Raw genomic sequence first — 27,401 nt, 5'->3', positions numbered from 1 at the left:
AAGTTATACTCACGTGTACAAAGATGTATGAAGAACTTGTGGCTGGTGTCTGGGTGGAAGAGAAAAATAGATTTCGGAGTGGGAGGCAGACACATTTTATTGTATGTCTTTTGAAATTCACCTTTTTCTTTTACCTTATACAGTTAAGTATGTTTAATGTTAAAGAGAAAAACTAGGGTAAAAAGAACCTTCTTACCACCTGTGGGCAACACAGCATTTACAGGTTCTTATTCCCAATGAATTTTCTGTGTTATTTTTTTCTTCAAGGGTTAACAATGCTGATAGTAGGCTGCTTCATTGCTCAAGCTGACTTTGTGTAGGATTTTGACAACCCTAAACTAATAATTTGATAACTGTTTCCATTTCCGATAGTAGGAACTTTTATAATTTCATTTAATAAATGTATGGACTTACCCATTTAATAGATGCATTCATCCTTTCTTTTCAAAACAAAACGTTTTTATTTATTTATTTTTTTAGAGAGAGAGGAAAAGAGAGAAAGAGAGAGAGAGAGAGACAGAAAGAGAAACATCAATGTGAGAATAAAACATCATTCGGCTGCTTCCTGCACTTTCCCTACTGGGGATTGAACCTGAAACCCCGGCATGTGCCCTCATCCAGAATTCAACCAGCAACTGTTCTGTACCCTGGATGACGCCCAGCCAACTGAGCTACAGCAGCCAGAGCACATTTATCCTTTCTTACCTATATCTCTCATATATACTCACCCTTCACCCCAACTTCATTACTTTTTGGACACCCGTTTTCTCTCCATGCTCATATATTTAGATATGTATTTATGTATGTGTATGTACATATTTAGAGATAGGTATATCTGGTGTCCCAAAAACATGTATACATATTTTAACAGCTGATAGCTCAATTTTGAAAAAGAAATGTATTTTAATAAATGCTGCCTTTATAATTATTCAAAGTGTGTGTATACATTTTTGGGGACACCCTATATGTTGCCAGATTGCTTTTCAAAAGAATGTCATAATTAACATTTAGATCAGTGAAATACAGCAGTGCCCTATTGAGATATTATCAGTCTTCTAAATTTTTGCTGAAGTGATATGTATTTCATTGTTAAACTAATTGCTGTTTCACTGATTTTAAGTAAGTTTCACTGTTTTTACAAACTTGACAACTTGGATCTGCTATTTCTCTATATGTCAAATATATTTTTTCTGATTTAATTGCTTAATTGATTTATAGTTTTTTCTGTAATAGGAAATTTTAAACTTCTTATGTCTATATTTTAAAGTTTCTGCTCCTTAAGAATGTTGAGAAGATATGTCATCTAAATTTTGTTATAGAATGTATTGCTGTTACTTTTTACACTTGTTTTTATTCTACTTGGGGTTTATTTTTTATGTATAATGTAGGATAAAAATCTAATTTTTTTTTTTACTAGATAATACCTAGTTTTGTGATGATCATTTTAGAAAATAAATTATCTTTTTCTGCTGAAATAAAATTTTACCTTTGACTTGTACATTTTCTCATATGCGCTGGAATATACAGGGTGGGTCAAAAGTAGGCTTACAGTTGTTCATATGGAAAATAATAGAATAATTAATAAATAATAAAACAAGAATAAACTGTGTTTTGTGTACTCAGAATTGTAAACCTACTTCTGCCCCACCCTGTATATTGAAGTTATTCTGTTCCACTCATCTGTGTCTGTCTTCCTATGTAAGTGTCATATTGATTTGAATATATTTCAGTATCCAGTAAGTAAAGTCTCCACTTTACTCCTTTTCAATTTTCTTGGTGCTTCTTTGACTTTCTCCTTTATAGCTTTAAGATCTTATATTAAAATTTTTAAAATCTATTGGGCTTATTTCTCAATGCAGTTATTTGTACATATGGGGAAAAGCTACCAGGAATGAAATATTTTCCCCATTGTTTTTTAGGTGTTTCCTGCTAAACTAGGGGAAATTTTTATTAATTTTAAGTGTATGATATTACACCTCTCAATTTATGTTTTTAATTTTAGTTTTCTTTTACTAGAATTGTTTCAGTTTTCTAGGTGAAACAATTAGCAAAAGGTATTTTAGCAATATCACCTAGATTTAGTAAAATCTAGGTGAAATCATTAGCAAAAGGTATTTTTTCTCTTTCATTACAGTATTTATGTTTACTATAATCGTCAAGTCAGTGTTGAATTATAAACTGCTTAGTGGACTTCCTGCTCTAGTTTCTAATTTTGTTCATTTGATTTATTGAATGAGTAATAACATTTATATGGTTAAAATCATTTTAAAAGTTTCCTGTGAATAGTCTCCTTCCTATCCTGCCCTTATCTGTCCATTTTACACTGTTTTCAGCATAACCACTCTTGTTGGATCCCTTCCATAGATCATCAGATTTCCATATAGAAGCAAGTTCTTGATATAGATATATACATAACATACATATTACTATAAACACATATATTTATCGTGTGTGCATACAATCATAATTTTATTTGAAATAGTCCTAGTGTTTTTCTGTTCAGGGTAGTTGGCTATTGTTCTTTTTTTCCAAAAATGTTTAATTTTTTTCTCTCTATTATTTTCCATAGAGCTTTTATTGAAAATGGTCTCTGAATTTTACCAAATGCCTTTTTAGCACCTGATATTAATCATATGATTTTTTTCTCTTTACTATGTTGGTATATTGGCTTATGTTGAACCACTCTTCCATTTCTGCAATAAATTATGGTAGTGTGTTACTGTATTTTTGATACGTGGCTGGACTTTATTGTCTAATTTGATTTTTTGATTTTTTTTTTCACTTAGAATTTTTACATTTAAGTGAAACTGGTGTATGGTATGTTTCATGTACTACCTTTCTGAGATTTGGTATTATTTTGACTTCATAGAATAAATTGGAGCATTTTCTGTATTTTTCTATGATTCAATATTATTTGAATTATGTTTTTTTAAAGATTAAGAATCTGCTGAGAACCCAGCTGGTCTTAATGTATTTTTGTATAGTAGTTTTTTAATTACCTTTAATTTATGGTATTTGGTTCTACTTTATTTTGTAAACATGTGCCATAATGTCCTTTAACTGTTCTTTCTCTCTGGAATTTTTCTTCCAGTGATTCTCATCTTCCTTCACACCTTGGTTTGGTGCAAGTCTTACTCTAATCTTCAGATAACAGCTGAGATCTCACTCTGAGAAGTTTTCCCAGTTCTCTGTAACCTAAATTAATTTCTAAATTGTTACTCTCATAAACTTCATATTTTTAGTCTATTCATGTTATGCCTTTTATTAGAGGGGTGTGTGTGTCTACTTTTTATTTGATCTTTCCCCATAGTGTAATAAGCTCCTACACTGCTGGGATCATATCTTACTCATTACCTTGTGCCAATGTAAGGGTAGGTAGCTACTTACCTACCCATACTGTTTTAACTGAATTTGAGCAGGACTGAAAAATGTGTATTGACCAGTAATCAGTTTTGTGGCTTAGTGTTGCTGTTTTGTCTAGGAAATCAGTAGATTTCTTTGTCCTTTGTATCTACTTTTTTAGGACAGGTATTTCTTAAGTCAGCAAGAAAATTAAGTACAACAGGAACTTCATTAAAGCTACAATTTAAGATACACAAATGTGAACGGTTTCTAACTTTATCCTGTATATTTCACATATATCATTAGTCACCGTTAGACACTTTGATCTTGCTTAATGTAATTCAGTGCTGAATGTGTATTTTAATGTCAGAGTTTTTGACATCAACATTTTTAACTTTCATCTAATTTATAATCTTAACTTGGAGTTAATGGAAATATTTGCCTCTGTAGATTGTGGTTTGAAACTGCTAATAAGTTCAGTCAGTGATACATGATCTTTAGCTCCTAAACCATGAATAGATTTCATTTTTTGTTAAGATCTATGTCTGAATTGAAAGGGGTCACAATGTCTGAATGGAGAATAAAGTAGTAGAATGCTAAGCAGAAATGGAAAGTACTAGACTCAATTCCTCCATTATTAACTTGTGCTGTGTTCAGTAATCTAAATGGAATGTAGGTATTCATCATTTTTAAAATTGGTGGTAATAACCCCTGCTACTCGATAGTTTGTGAAGTATTTCATCACCACCATTTTGAAAATGTTTTAACTTTTTGTAGCTTATTGAAATAGTTATCTGTTATCCCTGTTTGATTGTTGGGGAAATTGAAACTTAAAGATATTAAGTCATTGAACATTTGGCTAGCAGTAAAATAAGTAATATTCTTGGAACAAGACACCAGAATTTACCACACAGTTAAAACTTTTAGCTGCAATCATGCTGTGGTGTTTTTTGTTTATAGGATTCTACGTAAATGCACTGATGTTATTATCAAAGAATTATCTCGAATGTCACTACAGTGCATGCGTGCGTCTGGGTGTGTGTAAAGCTCTTTCTAGGGTGATGTCTGATAACAGATTAAAACATTCAAGGGTCTGATTTTCATTACTTTTCCCAAGTGAATAATTTTGAAAGCTATCACTAGTATTTTTCTGTTTTTGAAATTGTACTTCAAGCCAGTGTTTCATTTCAAAATTACAAAATAATTTTAAAGACATGATTAAGCTGATGTTAAACGTTAATATCCTTGAGTTATATAATTAAAATTTGTGTTCATTATTTGATTAACAAATATTTCTGGATTTTTTTGTCTTTGTTCTACAGAATGGTAAATAACGTTGATCATCTCTAGAAAGGATATTGATTCACCTCATGTAAAGTATGCTCAGTTCCTTCCCAGTGGTGTAAGTATCTAGTCTTTCTCAGTTGTTTTTAATAAAGTTAAATCATTATGATTATGATTAAAAAATGATAGCAGACATTTGTAGAGTGGGAAGAATTTCATAATGTGGTAATTTCTTTGATGAATTTTCAAATCTATCAACTTTCTCTTTCACCATTTCTGTTTTCAACTTTGAAGTCTGGCATTAATTTTTCATTGAACATGAAATTATGTATTACTTTAAACTGCTTAATAGCCTAGAAACATGTGAAATTGATGTTTAGCCATTTGAGAGAGCTAGTGTTAGATTCCTTGTGACAAGCAAGATACTGGAAGCATCTTAATACTGCCTTTTATGTGCGAACTCCTAGCACCTTAGCCATTTTTCTTTATCTACTGAGGATAATACTGTAGTTAAGCCTGTTAGCTAATGTAGTTACTAGCCTTTCTTTGGAGTCAGGCAAAAAATACAAATTGAGATAGTGGTATTATGTTGAGAGGGTTTTTTGTGTGCTAGGATATGAACTGTAACCACTAGTTCATATTAAATAGGCCTCTGAATAAAAGTATTCCGGGAATTTCAGATATTAGAGAAGATAAAGTATCTATTAGCTCATTAAGTGCATCTTTAGAGTCTAATGCAGAGTGCCTTTAGCATAAGTATTTTCTAAAATTTGGTGCAGTCTCTGTTTCAATTAAATTCCTTCTGTTTTGGTTGACAGTTCTGTATTCCAGTAAGTAGACATTAAGATAGGTTTTCCTTATCATTTAGGTTTTTTATTCAAGTTTTTCCCCCTCTGTCATATATTGAAAAGTCTCTGGAATAGGCCCAGAAGAAGTGAATTGCAGCCTGAGTTTATGCTAAGTAGCTGTGTCCTTGGCAAGTGGGAAGGCACTGCATGGCTTTGGGCTGTGGTTCCCCTCACCCCTCATTTTTTATTTTTTTAACAATTTACTTTAAATGACTATTCTTTTTTAAAAAATATATCTTTATTGATTTCAGAGAGAGGGAGAGAGAAAGATAGAAACATCAGTGATGAGAGAATCATTGATCAGCTGCCTCGTGCACACCCTAGACTGGGGAGGGAGCCCACAACCCGGGCATGTGCCCTGACTGGGAATCGAACCTCAATTTCCTGGATCCTAGGCCGATGCTCAACCACTGAGCCACACCTGGCCGGGCTAAATATCGTCATTAGAATGTAAGCATCATGAGACCAGGAAATTTTTTCCTTGTTTCTTGTTGCATCCTCTGTGTCTCATACAAGGTCTGACATAGGAAGTACCTAGTAAATCTTAGCTGAATTAATTATTTGTTTCTATATGGTCTCCAGTTCTCTGATTCCACACTTAATTTATATCTTCCCCTCTGTAAACTTGTGTGTTTTTACTTGGATTTTTCCCCCAAAACATGCATAAGGTGACTACAAAGAAATCTCTATCTTAGTGGTGATTTAGAAGTAACTATTAAAGTGTGATTGACACATTAGAGTGTAATCCTGTTTTTCTCCAAGTCTTTTTATTATGAAAAGAACATTCTTATATCTACTGTCATAGCCTCTATTCTTATGCTTTTATCAGTTCTCGTATTGATTTGAATTATGGAATCATTTTACCAAACTTTCAAGCTCAGTCCCTAGTAAATCTTCATTTCTTACTTATTCTCTCACTTCTTGGCATTTTCTTACTTTGCCACTCCTTTGATGGTAATATTAATTGTGAAAGAGGGTAATGTGCTATAAATAGTGAAAAGGACCTGAATACATCTTTAGTCGATGAATATTGTGATTGACTCTAGAATGTGTTAAATCATCATGCAGTAAATTCTGTGTAATCAAAACAAAACTAACTTATGGCTAGGCCATTTTTTACCTAGTCATTCTAGATTAAAAAAAAATAAAGACAGCAGAATCAAGCTGAAGAAAATGCTGTGTATCCAATAAAATCCCAGTAAGTGTTGATGCTTTACAAGTAAGAAAATAATGTCATTTTTATGCATATGATTTCAAGGTGAATTATTTGTGAATACTTAAACTTTTTTTCCTCTACATGTGTGTAGAATTTAGTTTAAGAAAGTGTGTTCTGGACCTCATGCCTTATCCAAGAAGGTTTTATGTACATATACAAGTAAGGATAAAATTTATTGTAGAACAGATTTAGTATTATGGTCTGATTAGATCTGAGCCATAATTCCTGAATTTAATTGTTTCTTCTATGCTTTAAACATTGTCTGTTATTGCAGTGTTGAAATTCTTCTCACATTTTCAATTATTGTTGGCCTGAGTTTGCATTCAGATTAGTAATTTAAAGTGGAAAATGTTTCTCATCCTATGAACAGTCCTTGTGCTACATACGAAAATTACTTCAGTTCACATATGTTATCTTTTTCTGTTATGAAAGAATTGCTGGTGTCATGGACTTAGATGACCTTTGTAGGTCATATACTGCCATAATTGCATGATTATGTGCTGAAACTAGGTAAATTATGAGAAATAAAATTTGGAAATTACAGAATGTGTGTCTGTTTATAATAATGCACTTCGGAATATTATTCTCAATATCCAAGAAAGCTTCTAATCTTGGCATTTTCTCAGTAAAACATTATACCTCCAGCGTCATATATATATGATTTGATCTGCTTGTTATGCCATTATCATTCTACTTGATAGTGATCATACATTCCATTCCAGCAATTTTAGATCTTTTTACTTCAGATGTATCTTTTAGTATCAGAGGCCTCTCTTGGTGCAAGGCACAGACATCTAATTTAAACAAGGTGAAGCATAAAGGGAAATTTATTCTCTTACATAATAATACAGCAAGAAGAGCAGGAATGTAGCAGGGGCTTAGGAATTACTAGAATAAGAGATATGAACACTGTTTTCTCCTTTCCTCTGTATTTCTTTTCTTGGCTGCTTTAGTCTCCTACAAACTGACTTCTTCCACATGGTGAGGAATGTACCAGATTAGCATCTTCCTGCAACTGTACGTAGTTATAGTGACTGTCCACTAGTCTACCCTGAATATTTTGAAGAGAGCAAGGCTGTGTGCCCACTCCATTGGCCAGGAAGTAGAGTATTGTGAGTAGCAGCCCCAAGAACATGTAGTTGGAAACAATGAGGTATTCTAGGCAGACAAAATTAATAGGTCCTTTCTTTTATCTTCTTTTGTGACTTTTGGAATAGAAGTGTGTCCCACCATCAATCGATCTGAAATGATATTAAATATTACATTGTTTCAGATACTGTAGAATCTTTAGTTCTAATTCCCGCTTTCACATGAATACTTTTTAGTTACAGATTAAATTCGTATAATTTTAGTTTCATGCTAATATAAAGTGCTGCTCGATACAGAGAGATATACAAATTACTATCTGTTCTGACATAAATAGGATGGGAAAATATTGTGGAGCATAAAAATTTTTTCTCCTCACATCTTCTGAATTCTTCTAGCTGGGCTTATAATTAAATTAAGAGACAGATTAACAGGACAAAATGTTCAAAGTTTATTATACACATGTACATTCGTGGTATCATAATGAGATCCTAAGAATCATTCAGCAGTTGAGGTTTATATGCCATTTTGGATAAAGGAGGAAAGGGGGACATGGGTCTGGGGATTTCTAAGGGCAATAGGCAATTCATAGGTAGCCAAGAAAGAGTGGAACACATGGCAAACAAAGTCCTACTAGGCAACCCCAAAACAATGGGACTAAGGGGCGAATCCAGCAGAACAGGCCTTTGCATGCATCTTTCCTGTCTACCATATATAATTCATGTTAGGCTAAGGTGAAAATTCTAGAGTGAGTATGTTAAGGTTTACTTCCTGAAGCAGGACTTCTCTCTGACTTTCCTTAGGCAGGAAAGGGGGAGGGTCGAAGGTTCTTGCTGAGTCTTTGTTTCTTCGTAACCACCTTAAAATCAGTATCTCAAAAGGTACATTTTGAGGTGGCAAAACTTTGATCCCCTTCAGTATTATGATTGGTGGGGTTTTTTTTGGTATATATAAAATAGTTCTTGAAAGTAAGGGCAGGTCACCTTATGAAGTATTTTGAAAGCATGAAGACTGAAGTTAGCAATGGACAAGCCTTCATTTTTAAGGGAAAAGAGTAATTTATAGATACCTCATTTTACTAAATTAATAAATTAAGGGGTAAATTATTTGGATTGCTAGAGGGATTTGGCAGCTACTTTTTAAAATAACTAGGATTAAGGATCAATAAACAGCATTCCCCCTTTATCCACAAGGATATGGTCCAAGTTCCCCAGTGGATGCCTGAAACTATGGGTAGTACTAAACTACGGATAATACATATATATACACTCTTTTTTCCTATATATACATACCTATGAAAAAGATTAATTTATAAATTAGGTATAATAAGAGATTAGCACCAAAGCAAATAAAGTAAAACACTTGTAACAATATAGTGGAAGTTATGTGAATGTAGTCTCTCTTAGTGGATTAGCACGAATTTCTTTTACTTTCAGTTTCATGGATAGATTGGTTGTTACTCTAGATCGTAGCAACCTCAGCATACAATCTTTTTTCCTATTAAGTTGACAACCACCTTTTCACTTCAAGGAAGCACTTTACAGCTTTTTTGATATCTCCCAAGTGTCAGCATCACTACTCTTGAGCTTTGGGGCCATTAGTAAGTAAAATAAGTGTTAACTGAATACAAGCACTGCAGTACCTGACAGTCCATCTGATAATTAAGATGGATACTAAGTGACTAATAAGTAGGTAGCCTATAAGTGTGGAGATGCTGGACAAAGGGATGATTCACATCCCAGGCAGGATGGGGCAGGATTGTGCAATATTTCATCATGCTACTCATGACGCATAGGTTAAAACTTAGGAATTGTTTGTTTATGGTATTTTTCATTTAATATTTGAGGCATTGGTTGACCATGGGTAACTGAAACAGCAGAAGGCAAAACCATGGGTAAAGGAGGACTACTGTACTCCTAAGCACTTGATAGAGCAGACAAATAGAATCTAAAGTGTTCAGTGTCTCTTATAAGCCATTAGGAAAATGTTAATAGTTTTTTCACGAAACTTTAAGTATAATGTATCTAATGAAAAATGCATAGGTCGGTAGTGTACAGCTTGGTGAACGTTCACAGTGAATGCACCTGTGTAATGTAACTAGCATAGAACACAGAACATTTTAATAACAGATCATTTGTGTTAAGCAAGGTGTACTGTTCTTTTGAAATTGGTCAGAAGAAAAAGTAAATTAGTTACTCTGGTTGAAAGTTTTCTCCCTCAACCAGGTAGGTGATGGTATATTATAGGGATGATATATTAAGTTAAGAAAATTAGTAGAATACAATTATAATAGCCAAAGCATTTAGATTAGCTAATAATTGGAAATTGTCCAAATGTCTAAAGTAGAGTGGACTCAACAATAAAAGGGAACAAACTACTGATGCATACAACATTATATGTGAATCTCAAAAACTTTATGCTCAGTGAAAGTAGCCTTACATGAAGGAGTACATAGAAATTCCATTTATATGATTTTCTAGAACAGACCAAACTAATTGATGGTGGTGGTGGGGAAATTTGACCAGTGGTTGCCACTGAAGGAAAGGGACATGGAAGAAAAATGAGGGAACTTCCTGGGGTGATGGGAATATGCTATATCTCCATAGGGATTTGAATTTCACATGTACCTACTTCTCAAAACTCATAGAAAGGTTAACACAGATTGTGTGTTTTCTTTTATGTACAGTCAACCTCAAAAGAAAAAACACCTGAACAAACCGAACTCTAGTCAATGATATGCATGCGGAAATATTTATGGGGAAGCGTACAGATGTCTAGAACTGATTTTGAAATGCATCAAAAAATAAGACGAATAGTGGGATGGATGCATAAGGAAATGGATAGATATATGATAAAGTGTTAATGGTAAAATCTAAGTGGTTAGTATATGGGTTCACTGTAAATATATTTCAACTTGTCTGTATATTTACAATTTTTTATTATAAAATAGTTGGAGGAAAAAACTTAGGTCATCGAGAAAAATAATTATGAAAATAAGGACTTTTATGATAGATAGTTGGTCAGAAATGAGTATTGAAGAAAGCAGAAGATAATGTGTATAGATATAAGGCAGATACTGTGGCCTTGAAATATGTTCTTTTGGATCCACAAAATGTGTATGTTTTTATTTTTAATGAGCCTGTCTCTAAAATTAGAGTGGTTTCACATAAAAATTCTAGATTTCTGCCTGCTTATTTTAAAAAGTATTTGAAAGACAAAATAACCAGTGGAATAAAATAGAGAATCTAAATGTTAGATACAGTTTATGTGGAAATATTGTATATGAAAAAAGTGGTATTTCAGATCACAAGAAAAGAGCCATATTACTCAATAAAGCATATTGATACAACCAGCTATCCTTTTGGGGAAATAAAGCTCAAATCTTTTCACATCATTAAGTAAATATAAATTCTAGATGAAACAAAGAGTTTAAATATAAAAAACTATTACTAGAACCCCTAGTCTATTAGTAGAGTGGTTTTCTCTAAGTGTTTTTAACTGAAGACTTATATCCCAAATCACATGATTCCAGTAAGTCCTACCTATATTGGAAAGCAGACCAATGTATGACTTTGGAGTCAGTAAGATCTATGTTTAAGTCTTTTTTCTGCTGCTTAATCAGAATTTTACAAGGTACAAAACCACTCAGTCAGTCAGTATAAAATTGAAGAAAATCTATCACAGAAGGTTGTTGTGAGGATTAGGTGAGATTGCATTATATGAAACTTTTGTCCAATGCCTTCTTAGATGTGAATGTTTAAGTAATTAGAAAAATTTTTAAAAAATATATATTGATTTCAAAGAGAGGAAGGAAGAGGGCGGGAGAGAGACAGGAACATCAATGATGAAGATGTCCTTGATCAGCTGCCTCCTGCACGTCCCCAACTACATACATTTTTAATGTAAAGGGTTGAAGAAACATCTCCAGTAGCTTAGGAGAACTGGCCCAGAGTATATGTTTACCTGGGAGAAAATGTCTTGACATTTATTTCCATCAGCAAACATTTAGTTGAGAGCCTATGTATACTGTTTGGCACTAGAACTATATAAATACAAGAAATCACCACTTAAAAAATGTTAAATAGGAAAGTTGGGTTTTTTAATGATATACAACAACTCCCTTAAACTTGTAACAGTCACGTGCCAACTATGGAGATACATTCTGAGAAATTTGTCGTTAGGCGATTCCATTGTTATATGAACATTGTAGAGTGCACTTACACAAACCTAGATGGTATAGCCTACTACATGCCTAGGCTTTATGGTATAGCCTGTACTCCTAGGTTATAAGTCTGTACAGCATGTTACTGTACAAAACAGCACAAGAGAAAATGTTGCAGTCGAGAGACATGGTAAACTTGAGATGTATGAGGCTGCTGCTATGATAATACTGCATACTGTTTTACAGTAAACATTTTTGTACGTAGAAAGAGTATGCTCTAAAATGATGATAACTATCACTACAAACACAGGAGTAATGCATTGCTTCATGACAGTAATGCGTAGCTTCATTATTAAGCCTATTACTAAGTGAGGGGTGAAATGGTGCTTAGTAAGTCTTTTTGTGTACCTCTTTTTTCTATTTAAATATTTTTGCTGGTTATTAGTATTTTCTTGGGTTTAGCTTATCAAATTGTTTGCAATAAATGAAGTTTTAGAGTCCTTAGGTCTGTTTTGTTGATACTTAGTTAAACAAGATAATATAAAGTATTTTTTCAGCAAATTTCTATTAATACTGTAATGTAGAATAATAAATTTGAGATGGAAAAACCACCTATGAATAATTTCATAGCCTGGATTTAATAGTGTATTTACGTAATCTGTTGTTTAGGTATTACTGCCATAACTGAAATTTTGGGTCATTATAATAGTAACGTCCTAAACACTTTACATGAAGAAGCCCAGCATCTTCTGCTGGGCATTCTCTATAGTGATATGTTTTTTGATGGATATTGTAAATAAAGGAACTATTTCTTATTTATTTTTAATTTTTATTTTTTTAGTTTGTTGGAAACCATGTCTCACTATACAGATGAACCCAGATTTACCATAGAACAAATAGATCTCCTTCAGCGCCTTCGGCGTACTGGAATGACTAAACATGAAATCCTCCATGCCTTGGAAACTTTGGACCGTCTTGATCAAGAGCATAGTGACAAGTTTGGAAGGAGGTCCAGCTATGGAGGAAGTTCATATGGGAATAGTACCAACAATGTTCCAGCATCTTCCTCTACAGCTACAGCTTCCACACAGACCCAGCATTCGGGAATGTCCCCATCACCTAGCAACAGTTATGATACCTCCCCACAGCCTTGCACTACCAATCAGAATGGGAGGGAGAATAACGAGAGATTGTCCACATCCAATGGAAAGATGTCACCAACTCGCTACCATGCAAACAGCATGGGTCAGAGGTCATACAGTTTTGAAGCCTCAGAAGAGGACCTAGATGTAGATGATAAAGTGGAGGAATTAATGAGGTTGGTTCCTTTGCTTATTCAGAGTCCCCAAAATGTCTGTGTTCTTAGATTGTTTTTGAGTAATAAACTGTATTTCAGCTACTTACTTATAAGAACTGTGATTTCCCCCTGCCCACTTTGGAGATGAAAGAAAAATTCAAATTTTATGTTTTTAATTCAAATTTTCTCTTTTCCACTTCAGCCCTTTCACTTTGCTGCTTAATAAGCCTTTTCCATTCTGTTTATCAAAGCAAAGGTTAGCCTTGTCTTTATGGCTGTAATTGCTAATATCTGAATTTTCAGCATTGCTAACAGGCACATTCTATTCCTTAATTTATTGTAAGTACTTTTTCTAAGAGATAAGGTGATTTTATCATGATAAATGTAGTTTCAATTATTCCCTCCAACATACCAATCAAGAAAATAATTTTAAGCACCTCTTGTATAAAAAGTTGTGTTCTTAGGAAGAAAAAGATGGTTTCTATGCCTAAGAAGCTAAAGTTCTAGTTTTAGCAATAGTTGCCACATGTATATGTTTAGTGTTATCTTTTATTAAGCACTTAGGGTTTAAATACTTGAGAAAAGAAGTAGTTCACTTTCAACAGAGGCAGTTAGGGTTGGCTTCACACTGGACCTGGGACACTTTGAGGACAGCAACCATGTGTTTTCAATTGTTGTGTCTCTGGGATCTGAACTGTCCTTGTCACGTGGTAAGGGCATAACATGTTAAGTGAATGGATGAATTTGAGCTAAACCTTAAAAGTTAGCCTCTCTTTTGAAATATACTAACCTTAAAGTTAAGGGAATAATAAAAGGTAGAATAGGCAAGATGTGTTTTGTCTTAAAAGGACTGTAGGTGAGTTCAACTTTGGTAATAGGAGTAGGATATTTGGCAGTACAGGTTTTGGAAGATTTGGATTCCATACAAATATGGCTAATTTGGTTGGAGTTAAGGTATTTTTATAGATATTTAGGAATAGAGATGATAAAAGCATTGTTTTAAGTAGATTATTGCTACAGGCATACCTCCTCGTTTTATTGCACTTAGCAGATACTGTATTTTCATCAACATCCAGGCAGGACCTTCCACCAGCAAAAAGATTATGAGTGACCGAAGGCTCAGATGATGGTTAGCATATTTTAGCAGTAAAGCATTTTTATTTTATTTATTTATTTTATTTTTTAAGGGTTCTTTTTTTAAAAAAAAAAATATCTTTATTGATTTCAGAGAGAGGAAGGGAGAGGGAGAGAAAGAGGGAGAGGGAGATAGAAACATCAATGATGAGTCGGTCATTGGGGATCGAGCCCGCAAGCTGGGTATGCGCCCTGACCGGGAATCAAACTGCAATCTCCTGGATCCTAGGCCGATGCTCAGCTGCTGAGCCACGCCTGGCCGGCCAGTAAAGCATTTTTAAATTAAGGTATGTGCACTTAATAGACTGCAGTATAGTGTAAACTTTTATATGTACTGGGAAACCAAAACATTCATGAGACTCACTTTATTGCGATATTTGCTTTGTTGTGGTGGTCAGGAACTGAACCCACAATATCTCTGAGGTATGCCTGTACTGCAGATAGAATAGTACAGTACATAATGAAAGAAGCTCTACAGGACTTTGTCAGAAATAAAATTAAAGCCTGTAATTGTGAGTTACAGTTCTCCCTAAAGATTTTAAGACCTGAAGATAGTATAATGATGACTTAATATTGCCATATGGAATCTCTGTCGGGTGGTACCACAATGGTGTAGTATCTTTTAAACAAACTGTCCTGAACTTATTTTCAAGATGGAACTGCCTACGTGGAATACTGGATTAAATAGACTATTGTATCTAGATTCCAACGTAATTCCTCTAATGAATAGTTTCATAGAATATATGACCCTATTATTTAGGCTTTTGAAACTTTATATGAGATCAGTTTGACTTTGGGTTCATTTTCACTTATTAAAACAGCAAGCCAAAGTTCACATGTTCTTTTCGAATTTAACATATATTGTTGTTAAGATTAAGAGAGATAATCATTTGGGCAAATAAAATTGCTTCAGTCATTGAAATATAAGGAGGTTAGCTTTTATTCCTGAGTAGAGAGGATATCAGCAATAAAGTTTATTTGTGAGGATGCTAGCCTGCTTTATGTTGCTGCTGCTGTTAATTGTTTTGAATAAACTTTTGACATAACATTTAATTCCCAAACGTGTATTAAACTAACAAGAAGTTTGGGAAAACTTTCTTTTTAACAAAAGACTCTGGAAGATTGGCCAAGGTCTAAACTTCATTATTAGCTCTTAGGTTGACATAATACTGTAGTTCAACTATGTCTTTAAAATAAACAGAAAACCTATTTAGCAATGACAAGGATTTGTACTTAAATCCTGCAATTACATACATTCAATTTTCATCAGTAGATACATACATGTTTATATATTGTTATTAATATTTAATTTACATACTGCCACTTTGTTGCATAGTTAGGACACTATCTTCTTCCTTATCTTTGCTTCAGTTTCTTAGAACTAGCTATTTTGGTGTCCTCTAATCATTTTGGCGTTTCATTGGACCTTCTGGCTCTCTGTGGTCCTCTGCCATTGTACCCTTACCCACACCTACATTCTTCTTTTGTGCCCACCCCTCATTTTTCTTAAGTTTGATGATAATAACAATCCTTAGGTTGGAGGGAGAAGTTTATTGCATGACTGTTCTCACTTTAATCATTACAACCATGCTGTGAGGTGGAGCAGAGAAGTTGAGATCCACAAAAATTAAATAATTGGATCAAGAAAATGTAAATTTTAGGTGGTAGAGCGTGAATTCTAATTCATGTCTTTATTACCAATGTGCCACTTTTATCTGTTGCCTCTGTAAATAAATTTTTTATGTCTGTTGATTTCAACAAGATTTTAGGAACAGTGGTTGATGTAACTTAAGACAAAGTGCAAATGCCTTAATGGGCTAAGTCCTCCCTCTCAACTCCTGTGACATTTGCTACTTCCTAACCAAATGAATTTTTATTTGGTAGAATGTTAGAGAAATTTTTAAGCAGTGGATCTTTCTGAGTGTCCTGTGCTCATGTAGGGGTACACTGCCCTTGCTGATCTCTCAACACTGTGTTGATATTATAGTGGATTGAATTTGGTGGTCGTCTGTAGGTGGGGAGAATAGGTACTCGGTACCCGAATGCCTTCCTGCCTCCATTTCTACATATATTATGTACGGGGTTGGACAAAAGTAGGTTTACAGTTGTTGATTACGGGAAACACGGAATTTATTCTTATAGTATTATTTATTAATTGTATTACTTTCCATACAAACAACTGTAAACCTACTTTGCCCCACCCTGTATAATTCACTTCTTGCACATTCAACATTGCCCAACTTCCATAGCACTCGATTATAAGATATATTTTTCAAATTTCATAACCCATTGCGTCAACACTTTTAATAATTTTAAGGTACATAAAGGAATTTTTTTTGTAGAAATTGAGTAAATTATAGCAACGCCTGATCAACTTGTTAAAAAATAAAAAAGAAAGGAACTTTTTCCATTTTTGAATTGATCAGGGTAGAAAACTTGAAAGGAAAACTAGAATTCTCAGCAGAGCATTGAATATAACGTTTTAGGAAGGACTTTAAAGCTCTTAGCTTTAGATTGACGACCCATTTCACATGTTAATATTTTTTAAATGTATCTATTAATATATATATTTATATGTAGGTGTATATCTTTTAATATCAGTGTACATCTATTAAAATATCTGTTCTGTTGTCTATATATTTTAAAATAACAATTGAAATGAGTTTAGTGTTATAATAATGTATGTTAGCATTTTATACAAGATTCTGAGACTTTCTTCCGAGTTGTTTACCGATAGCCCTAACTGGGGTATTTACTTGTGTAGGTAGGGTACTTATGTACCATAAGTCATAATCACTTACCATATTGTTTATATGTATAGAGTAGCTTTTCTTTCAAAGTTATCTTTAAAACACTTTAAAATATGCTTTGTTTATCTCCATGGATGGAAATGAAAGGGAATGGGTTTTTATTTAAACATGAAAGAATTTGTATGCAATTATATTTTTCTACCTGTGGAATAGTTTGTCTTCCATCTCTGGAAATCTTTGAGATAAAAGACTACCTATAATATTAACCAGTGTCACCCCAATAAATTCAGTAAAAAATTTAAAACGATGACTTTTAAGAGGTAGGTCCTAAAGAATGTGTAGTGTATATCAAACAAGAGACTATGGAAGATCTCAAAGCATTCCACTGTTAAACATGCATTCTTTAATATTCTTTGTTCTAGAAAAGAAATTATTGTCATTTTGAGCTAACATAAATAACTCTTTTTCCATTCTGGTTTGGAAGTTGAAGCATATATAAGAATAAGAATTTAAAACTGTTTTATAAATTATCTAGGTCAGGTTTTCCATTTTATAGCCTTTTATCTTCAGCTACAGATTTGTTCATTCATTGAACAAATTGAGCTCTATTATAGGCAAACCCTATGGTGAATAAGACAATCTTTGTGCTAAAGGACTTTACAGGCTAGTAAGAGAGAGAAGACCAGCTCAGAAACAACCTTAATACAGAATGGCATGTAACATATTAACAGGTAGGTAGTATAATTGAAATATTAACATGCTTTTGGAAGAAAGGATCTTTTTTTGCTCTGAAGGTCAGGGAGAACTCTGAATAGATAACAATCAAATTGTGTCTTTAAATAGGGTGATTTCAAAGAGGCATTACTGATGAATTCATTCAGATATTAAGGTCTCTAGATAACAATGGAAAGTTTAGCAAGTTATAAAAATAATGGCAATGGAGGGTGGACAGGAATAATTTTATTAACATGTGGGAAATCACCCAGATAGATGAATCCAACTTGACTGTGTTTGGAAAAGGCAGTAGGAGGAGATGACAGGGATCTCAAGTGGTTAGATGCAAATAGAGTGGTAGCTCCTCTTGGAAGTAAACTATGGAATCAAAGAAAGCTCAGCCTACATTTGACTTTAATTCCACAAGGAATAGAAAATCATGAGGAGTAGAAATCATGAGGAGTGAGATTTTATAAGACAAGGGAGGAAAAGGGATTTATTCTCTTTAAAGAGGATGTCAAATTTCAGATGAAGAGGGGAGATAAGGAGGAGAAAATGAAAGAATTAGATTTGGAGTAAATGAGTTTTTACACCAAGAGACTGGTGATTTCACAGGGTACAAATGTGTACAGTAAGAGAGGCAGATTGTTAAAGAAGGCCGAATGAGGAGGAAATGAAGGGGAATATGCGAAAGTTTAAAGAGCAAAGGCAACCCAGTAGAAGGGAAGTCTTTGAAATACTTAAGAGAATTGGACACACAGAAAATTGAATGCTGTTGCTATTTTGAAGGTACCTAGTAAAACTAACTGAATGCCATATCACTGCTTGTGTCTAATGTGACTTTCTAGAAAACTTTCCACGGTGCCTTAAAGTACTTAATGCAGATGTTTGATTCAGTCTTATATAGTTAGAGCAGATCATTTGTTCTCTTCCTGGGATTCTTTCTGAGGTTTTATAAATTAATAGTCATTGTTCATGTAGTATGTTTACAGTTTCAAAAATGTTTACATTGAAAAAATTTTTATTTCATGTTATACATTTAGTATTAAATTTCATTTAAGTTTAATTTCAGTGTTTGGAGAAAAATTTTAAAAGCTTTGTGACGAGTGTATTAATGTTCTCCTTTTACAGGATAATGAAACCCGGGCCCAGGTTTATTAAGTGACTTGCCCAAGCACACCCTTATCTTTCAAGTCTTAAATTGTTTTTCAATTCAAAAAAGATTCTCTCTGGTAAAGCAGTTGAATAAAGAGATTTTTAAAGACTCATTGTGGGTACTTAGAAACTTGCCAATTGCCTAAAAGTATAGCCTTTGAGGGTGTAAGTGAATTGCTGCTGTCTTGCTGCCGTTCTTGATAATATACTGCAAGACTGTGAATAAGTCACAAACTGGATAGTCCCCATTGGAATAATTGAGTGTTATCTCCTCTATATAATTTAGTGTTTACTCTAAGTTAGTTAGATTTAAAATAAATCTATTTAAATTCCAGTTTAAATCAGTGGTCAAGAAAATCTTATTTAGTCGTTTTTCCCCACAAAAGCTCATTTTAAAAAATTTACCTTAATATTTTCTTAAACTCAGGTTTTATTTTACAAGAAGGACACTCTATACATTGAAATGCAAAGCTTTATTTAAAAAAATTTTACATTAATTTTGCAAAAACCAAATGATTTGGTGGTTTTATATACATCAGCCAGTTGAAATAGATACTGCTGAAGTTATCTCTTGCTCACCTGATTATTGGTGGATATTTGAGAGCTGCTTATTCTACATTATCTGTATTTTACTTAGCAGTTTGTTGTCCTGTTTGACTTAAAATTATTTATTTGTGCCTTTTCTGTCAACTGCACAATTTTCAAATAAAATGAGAATGCACATTTTTCAAGGAAATATTTCAAATATAAACAAGCATTTTGGAAGGAGTCTAGTCATTATCTCAATCAGTATGAGAAATTTTCGATATTGGATTAGGTGGCTGACTCTTTATTGTCTTCCTTTAGGAATCTTTGATTAGGATTTCCAACCAGTAGATCAGGAATATACAGTACAGCTCCAGATTGGAAGCCGTCTCCACTGTCACTTCTCTGTTCTTTTCCAGAATTCCTGAAAGGGAGCATGGAATCCGCTAATAGAGTGTACAGCCCCTCCTCACCAAGGGGCTGAAATATCTGCTCTAAATTAAATCACACCTGATTCTTTTTGGAAAGGGTACTTTTGTTTCTCCAAATAATGTGTAGAAAGACTTGAGCTCCTATGCAGGGTTTGTGATTCATTCACAAAATGATTTGTAAAGTTGTCATGATCCCTTTGTCTTATCAAGAGAGCAAACTTTCTGTAAGAGCTAGATGGTAAACATTTAGACTTAGTGGACAGGAGGCAAAATTGAGGATATAATATAGATAACTTACACAAAAGAGAGAAAACAAATGGGCATACATTCTTATTGACAAAACTCAACATGGGATAATAATTAAATACAATTTTAAAAATTCAAGCCTACTAGTGAGAAAAATAGAATTGGGGAGGGGATAATATTTTGCCTTAATTCAAGTTTAAAGATAGTGTTTTCCTGCCATTAAATTGATTACAAATGTTCATCTATGTAAACCATTTTTAGTTTATAGGTTGTATGAAAAAAGGTGGGAGGCCATACTTAGCCCAGAGGCCATAGTTTGCTGACTCCTGTATTAGATGAGAAGTTACCACTGTTCTATGTTACTTTGGGCCTTCAACAAAAATCAGTGCTCTACTTATGTTATCTTCTTGTACACAAAACTTTCAGAGAGAAATTGGTCAGTTTTAAGTATAATTTTTATTTACATACTCTGATCTGGCGGAGAAAAAGAAGTCTTGCCATTCATTGTTACTCCAGTGAATGTGTAGTCTTTTGAGAATTTGTTGAATTTTTAAATAAGTAAAAATTGTTAAGGCATCTTAGTGGAGGAAAAATTAGATCTATAATTTGTGATCCTAAGGATGCAGGAAATAATGAAGGTTTAAGTATTAAGTGTCCTGTATAATACATGTAATAGGAAATTAAGTGCCTTTTTATATTAAAATTCTATATGCAACCCATGCCACTTAAAATTTTTTTGGTTTATACAGGAAAAGAATGCAAATTAAAATGCAAAGCCTTTCTTAAAATGGCTAATATTTTAGCAGTTGTGAGAATGATGATGATTTCTATTCTTTAGCAAAGCTTTTAGAATGAACTGCACCTTATTTATGCAGTTGCATAGTTAACATGCGAACCCACAATCTACTCACAACTGATTTTTGCTGTTGTTGTTGCTTTTTATTTTTCTAGGATTTTCTATCTGTAGGATAGATTCATCCCACAGTAATGAGACTTAGTGTCTACCATATGGCAGCCTTGTTCCTAATGTGAATTATTCACAGCATGCGATTAGCCATCCTCTGGTACGAAACTTGTATCTGCTGTGGCATTCACAAAAGCGTCTGTCTCGTGGTGTGGTGTTTTAGGACTTGAATATTTGGCGTTTCTTGGTTTCTTTTAATTTCATGTTTCACACAAACTTGGTCCATTTACCTTTATTTTTGTGTCCTTTCTTTCTATGTTCTCCCCACCTCTCTGCTTCACCTTTCTTAGCAAAGATGAGGATTTCTACCTTCAACATACATTGTTGGTCTTGTCTTCTGTTTTTGTTAGGAGGGACAGCAGTGTGATAAAAGAGGAAATCAAAGCCTTTCTTGCCAATCGGAGGATTTCCCAAGCAGTTGTTGCACAGGTAACAGGTAAGAGCTGAAGAGCCCTTTATTCTGGAATCATGTCTGGTCTCTGCCTTCTGGTGCAGATGTTGGATTATTGCTCGCATTTCTGCATTGCAGTGCAGATCTGTCAACTTAGGCATAATAATGTATGCCAGTGATTTAAAACCCATTGTCTCCGACATCATGGAACTTCACCAGTGATTTTTTTAAAAGCTTGCGCTAGTAAATTTTAATAGCATTTGTAAAAAGCACAAAATTCCATATTTTATTGCTAAAAAAGGGTTCTCTGGTTTTCTTGTAACTGTGACAGAGCTCATGACACATGCACATCCAACTGCTACCTACATTTGATATATTTAAAAGCTTTGCAGTCCTCCAAATCTAATCCTCGATTTTACCAATTAAAAAACGACCCATGAGAGAAAAGGAAGTTGTGTTTTTTAAACCACTTTTCTGTATGTGAAAGCTTTTCTCAAACCATTACTGAGAAGATGAGTTACCATTGTCTTCTCTTTGTTTATATCCCATCCCATTACCCACCCCACCGCAGCCCCATCCCAAGTATATGGTGTATATGTGTCATTCTCTATTCAGTTTGCATTTTTTATAAAGTTATTAAATTTGGGTAGCATGTCTTTGTTGGTATGAAGTGTTCCTTTCTTCAGTATCAGTGATTTATAAAACCAACTATGCCTTAGTCATTAGAGGAACCAGAAACTCTTTCAACTACATTTTGTAGTTAATTCATCGTTATGCCTTGTACATTGACAGATGTGAAAATTAATTTGTTCCTCCCCCTTCTTTTTTTAACATGCCAGTAGCAGCTACATGACTTTGGCCTTTTTAGCCTCTGTGCCTCAGTTTCTTACCTCTTCAATGAAATAGATGGATGTGATTTTCAACAATACCTTCCAATTTTAAGATATTATGTACTCTGACATTGATACATATTGAAGACAATTTATCTAAAAGATTGTTATTGAACATTAATTTGGTTAAAAATGAAACGAGATTTTAGAAGTCTTAAATTTTGTCCCAAGAACCTAAGGTCAGCCAATTTTAGTACGTGTGCGCGCGCGCATGCTTGTGTAATATATTACACTAGTAACATAGTTTTTAAAATGACAGTTTATTGTAAAATACTTTAATTAAAGGCATATCCTTTTGCATAGAAATCTTAAACAGAAGGATGGTGTGTGAATTTGATTTTTGTAATCTTCAGGTGTTTTTCAGTAGGATATTTAAAATAAGTTGTTATCTTTATTTTCAAGGATTAAGAAATGGTGGTAAGGGCAGACTAAGGGCAAGTTAAGTGAGTTTTGCCAAAGCCCAGTGCTGTGCACTATGAAAAGATGGAGTAACTATCTTTCAGGGCTTTTACATTAGCCCCCAAATTAGAGGCAATAGCATCTTCTAGTTTGCCAGACTGAAAAGAATGACAAAATTACAGTGTTATAGAACAGCATTGTAAAGTTGATTTTGTCCAGATGGAAATATTTCCAAGTATCTTAAATACCCTGAATCTTGAGTCATCTTGGACTTTTAAAATAGTAGCTTTGGAAACCAATTCAGCATTGATGCAAATTATAATAAAATACCTTTAAAAGGAATTTTCTAGGCATATGTAAAAGCATTAGATAAACCATAATGGATTAAACATAGTATATCAAATATTGCCTTTTTGGAAAGGGAAACAGAGGTTTTAGCATCTTGCTACCTAAAATGTAGTCTGTGGAACAGCAGTATTGGGAGCTTGTTAGAAATGCAAAGATTGAGAGCACCACCCTAAACGTGAATCAGAATTTACATTTTAACTAGATCCCCAGGTGATTAGGGTTTGAGAAGTACTGTTTTAGGAGACTGGTAAGCTTTCCTGACATTACTTCAATGGATTGGCATTGTTTAGCATCGCCTCACTCAGTAATAGTCATCATGATGCCATCTTCTGCTTATGAAAGCAAGAATTGATAATATTTTTACACATTTATTATCTGTTATATCACTTGGACCTTTCTTAGGCTGCTGTAATTATAGGATCTGGTACTGTTAAAATCTTCCCCCATTTCAGCCTCACCCCAACTTATTCTTCCTCCTCTTCATTCATAGTTTGAAAGCTTGGGTTCATTTTCCCTTGATCAGAGATCTTTGATTGAAAAATGAAACTCATAATTTGACTCCAGCCTTCTTTTTATTGTCATCTTCTATTCAGTATACTCCCTAGCTGAATTAACTACTCGCAATTTCCAGAATTCTGCTTACCTGGCTACTCCCAGATCGTTGGTGGAGACTAGGATGCCTTTCACCATCTCACCTCAGCCTTATCAATTCCTCCTTTATCAGATGACCTCAGTCACTATCCTTATTCTGCCTTCTTTGGTCACTTTAGCCCTTATGGACCTCTCTTATTCTGAAATTAATTAGACTTAGTTCACTACCCTGAGATACTAAGCCTCATTTCAGTTACACATTTTAGAGTAATGTTCTTTAAAAGCAGCGATCTGTCTTACATATCCCCAAAGAGTCTAGCCTTGTATGTGCTCTCTGAAGATTTCATGTTTACCTAGCTGCCTGTAGTGCTGCCTTATAGGGCAAAGCGAGTATTGGTGAAGCTAACACAGCTGTACATGCGAAAGTTTATCCAGTATAACTTTGTACAGTGATGTTCCCTTTCCAGAAATAATCATTTTCTCAACAAACGCTGCATGAATTTCTGCCCTTAAGGAACTCACAATTTTCTTTTATCTACTTTAGTTCAATTATTTACATAAGGCCAGGAAGTGAGGATTATTTATAACCAGGTGGTTTATTGTCTCATTGGTCAACTTTCTGAATTCATGTATTCCTCATGTGCTATTGTGCTACATTTTCTTCCAGACCATCTAGTCATCAAGCTGGACTCAGGGGCAGGGCTTTTCATTCCAGAAAAGAGATGGAGTAATTGAGAATTAATGTAAAGCTTGCCCCTTGTAATTGGCCCACCTGGGATAGAGTAGCCTGAGTGAGGCAGCCTTCTAGGCATGCAGGACTTACTTACTAGGGAACTTGGTCAGTACATAGGCACATTTTTCTGTCTTTAAACAAATAACTCAATTGTATCTTTGAAGACTCTGTGTGGTAGAATCTACCCCCAAATAAAGTTAAGGATGTGGTTGTCTGGAATCTCTGTCCTGTAACAGAGTCTCTTCGTCAGTAAAGTTCAACTCTAATATATGAAATAAGTCAACCCTGAGATAAAAAGGAGAAAAAGTGGTACATAACAAAAGAAAATGCTAAATAAAAAAGTGTATTGAGGTGCAAAATTATAACCCATGTGCATGTTCCAGAAACAAATGCAGAGGCTTCTTTTTATAGTTTCAGAGGATATCTATAATAAGATAAACAAGAAGTTCATGGGTGGGGTCTGTATAAATAATATCCTACTGATAGGAAAAATGACAGTATAAACAGGATATAATAGCAGTGCCTGCTGAATTTCCCAGCATGTTATTTGTAGCTTCTTTCAAGAGTCATAGCTGCTCCCACCAAGGGCAGATTTTTTACCTCTAAGAGGCTGAACAAGAGTCTAAATTCTCACTTACAGTGGTGGGGTGGGGAGCATAGCTTTCGCTTAGTAATAAACACGTGTGTTTTATGTTCACTTTCAGGGGGGAGAAAAACATTTCCTTTGGCTGTTTGCATTCTTAAAACATGATTTTCTTTTTAAATGACCTCTGGGAAAAACCAAGTGGGCAGAATAAGTGAGTAAATGGGCAGAGCCTGAGTGAGGCTTATCAGCCAAAGAAATATACTAATTGGATTCATGTCCTTTTGAAGAAATAAATAAATGGAGAAGAAAATAATAGCATCTCTGAATTTTGAGAACTTTATCGCAGCTTTGTTTTCTTGAAGGGTAGTTATGTAATGGAGAAGCAGCCATTAACTTGAGACCACCAGGGTTCCAGTCCTGCCATTGAAACAGTGTGGGGCCAGGGCAAGCCTGCAGTTCTTTTTCTCAGTCTCCTTATAAACAAGGGGCTTTGATCAAATACATTCTAAGTATCATTTCTAATTGTCATATTCTACTCTGTTCTTAAACTTTTGAGTACATTTAACAACTGTGCATCATACCTGTATCTAATGACTCACTCCCAAATATAAGAATTTGTATGAATAGAGCTCTGAGCGAGTTTTAGAAATGTTCCAACTGTACTGAGACTACTTGTATTTCCCTTTTTTATTTATCTTTAAAATGAAGGATAGCCCGGCCGGGCGTGGCTCAGTGGTTGAGCGTCAACCTAGGATCCAGGAGATCGGGGTTCGATTCCCTGTCAGGGCACATGCCCGGGTTGCGGGCTCGATCCCCAGTCGGGGGTGTGCAGGAGGCAGCCGATCAATGACTCTCATCATTGATGTTTCTCTCTCTCTTTCTCTCCCTCTCCCTTCCTCTCTCTGAAATCAATAAAGATATAAAAAAAGAAGAAAAGAAAAAAAGGAAGGATAAAGCCACTGCATATTCAATTTAGCTGTAATACTTTCTTTATAGCGATGGGTATATATTAATCCTTTCCCTAAGCAGACAGTTTCAGACTAGATGTTGAAAACCAACTAAAGTGTTACTATACCTTTTTTAGAAATAGAATTTATTTTTTAGAGCAGTTTTAGGTTCACAGTGAAAGTACAGAGAGTTCCCATATACCTCCTGTCCCCCACACATGCACAGCCTCCCCTATTATCAGCATATGGCACCAGAGTGGTACCTTTGTTATAATCTGTGAACCTACACTGACACATCGTTATCACCGGAAGTCCATAGTTTACATTAGGTATAAATGATTTTGTACATTCCAGAGGGTTTTGAAAAGTATACAGTAACAACTATCCCTAATTCATAGTATCACAAGATGAGACCGTAGTTTCACTACCTAAAAATCCTTTGTGCTCCTTCTGTTCATCCCTCCCTCCCACCAACCCGTGGGAACCACTGATCTTTTTACTATCTCCATAGCCCTGCTTTTTCAAGAATGTTACACAGTATGTAGTCTTTTCCGGTTGGCTGCTTTTTATAGATTCAGAGGATTTCTCTAATAAGATAAACAAGAAGTTTATTCACGTAGTAATCTGCTTTTAAGGTTCCTTAATGTCTTGGTGGCTCATTTCTTTTTAATGCTAAATAATATTTCATTGCCTAGATATACCGCAGTTTTTTCATCCATTCACCTACTGAAAGTCATCTTGGTTGCTTCCAAGTTTTGGCAATTATGAATAAAGTTACTATAAACAAGTCGAATTTATATCTACATTACAAAAGCAATGTTGGTAGGGCATAAATCACAGACTATGGAATTGTCCTCTTATAATACAACCAAATAAAATTATGCTCATTGATTTTATCAATTCCGACCTAATGAATTTTACTAGTTTTATGTAGATCTCCAATTTGAAGGCTATTATCTATCTACAAAATAGGTAGATTTTTACATATGAGTTGTAACTTTTATCTCCAAATGAAAAGGTTTAGAATGTTTGTTTCTATTAGGAGAAAACTATTCAAATCTTTGAATGGAGTTCAGTTACCAACAATATAAATGTTTTTGCACAGTACACTTTAGGATTTTCTCTTGTTTTGCAGCCTATGGAGAATAAGAACAGATGGTGTTCTGTGGTTCAAAATGTCTTACTTTTTATTTCATTTTTTTTTTCTATCTTCTGCAGTTTGTAGGCAGACTATTTTCTTATAAACACAACACATAAGGTTACTTTTTTTCCCCCCATAGGAAAACATCCAGTCTCTAAATCTGAATACACATATTTTCTCACTTTGGTGATGGTTCTGAAAAATTGAAGTGAAAATAATTT

At 34.2% G+C, this 27,401-nt stretch overlaps 1 protein-coding gene across 11 annotated transcripts in view; it reads left to right on the top strand.

Moving 5' to 3' along the window:
• Window positions 1-27,401, top strand: part of HMBOX1 (homeobox containing 1) — a 156,674-nt gene that overhangs the window by 58,690 nt on the left and 70,583 nt on the right. For 10 of the 11 annotated variants that reach the window (XM_081135868.1, XM_081135867.1, XM_081135863.1 and 7 more), the window contains exons 2-4: window positions 4,665-4,744; window positions 12,780-13,256; window positions 21,505-21,590. In XM_081135868.1, the coding sequence (XP_080991994.1) occupies window positions 4,722-4,744; window positions 12,780-13,256; window positions 21,505-21,590 (586 nt within the window). In that variant the 5' untranslated portion in view covers window positions 4,665-4,721. Of the gene's footprint in view, window positions 1-4,664; window positions 4,745-6,610; window positions 6,673-12,779; window positions 13,257-21,504; window positions 21,591-27,401 lie in introns of those variants that run through there. The other variant, XM_081135864.1, reaches the window with a different exon arrangement.

Source organism: Miniopterus schreibersii (assembly GCF_964146895.1).
Source record: "Miniopterus schreibersii genome assembly, chromosome: 4".
Classification (NCBI taxonomy): Eukaryota; Metazoa; Chordata; class Mammalia; order Chiroptera; family Miniopteridae; genus Miniopterus; species Miniopterus schreibersii.
This window is presented reverse-complemented; position numbering and strand designations above follow the sequence as displayed.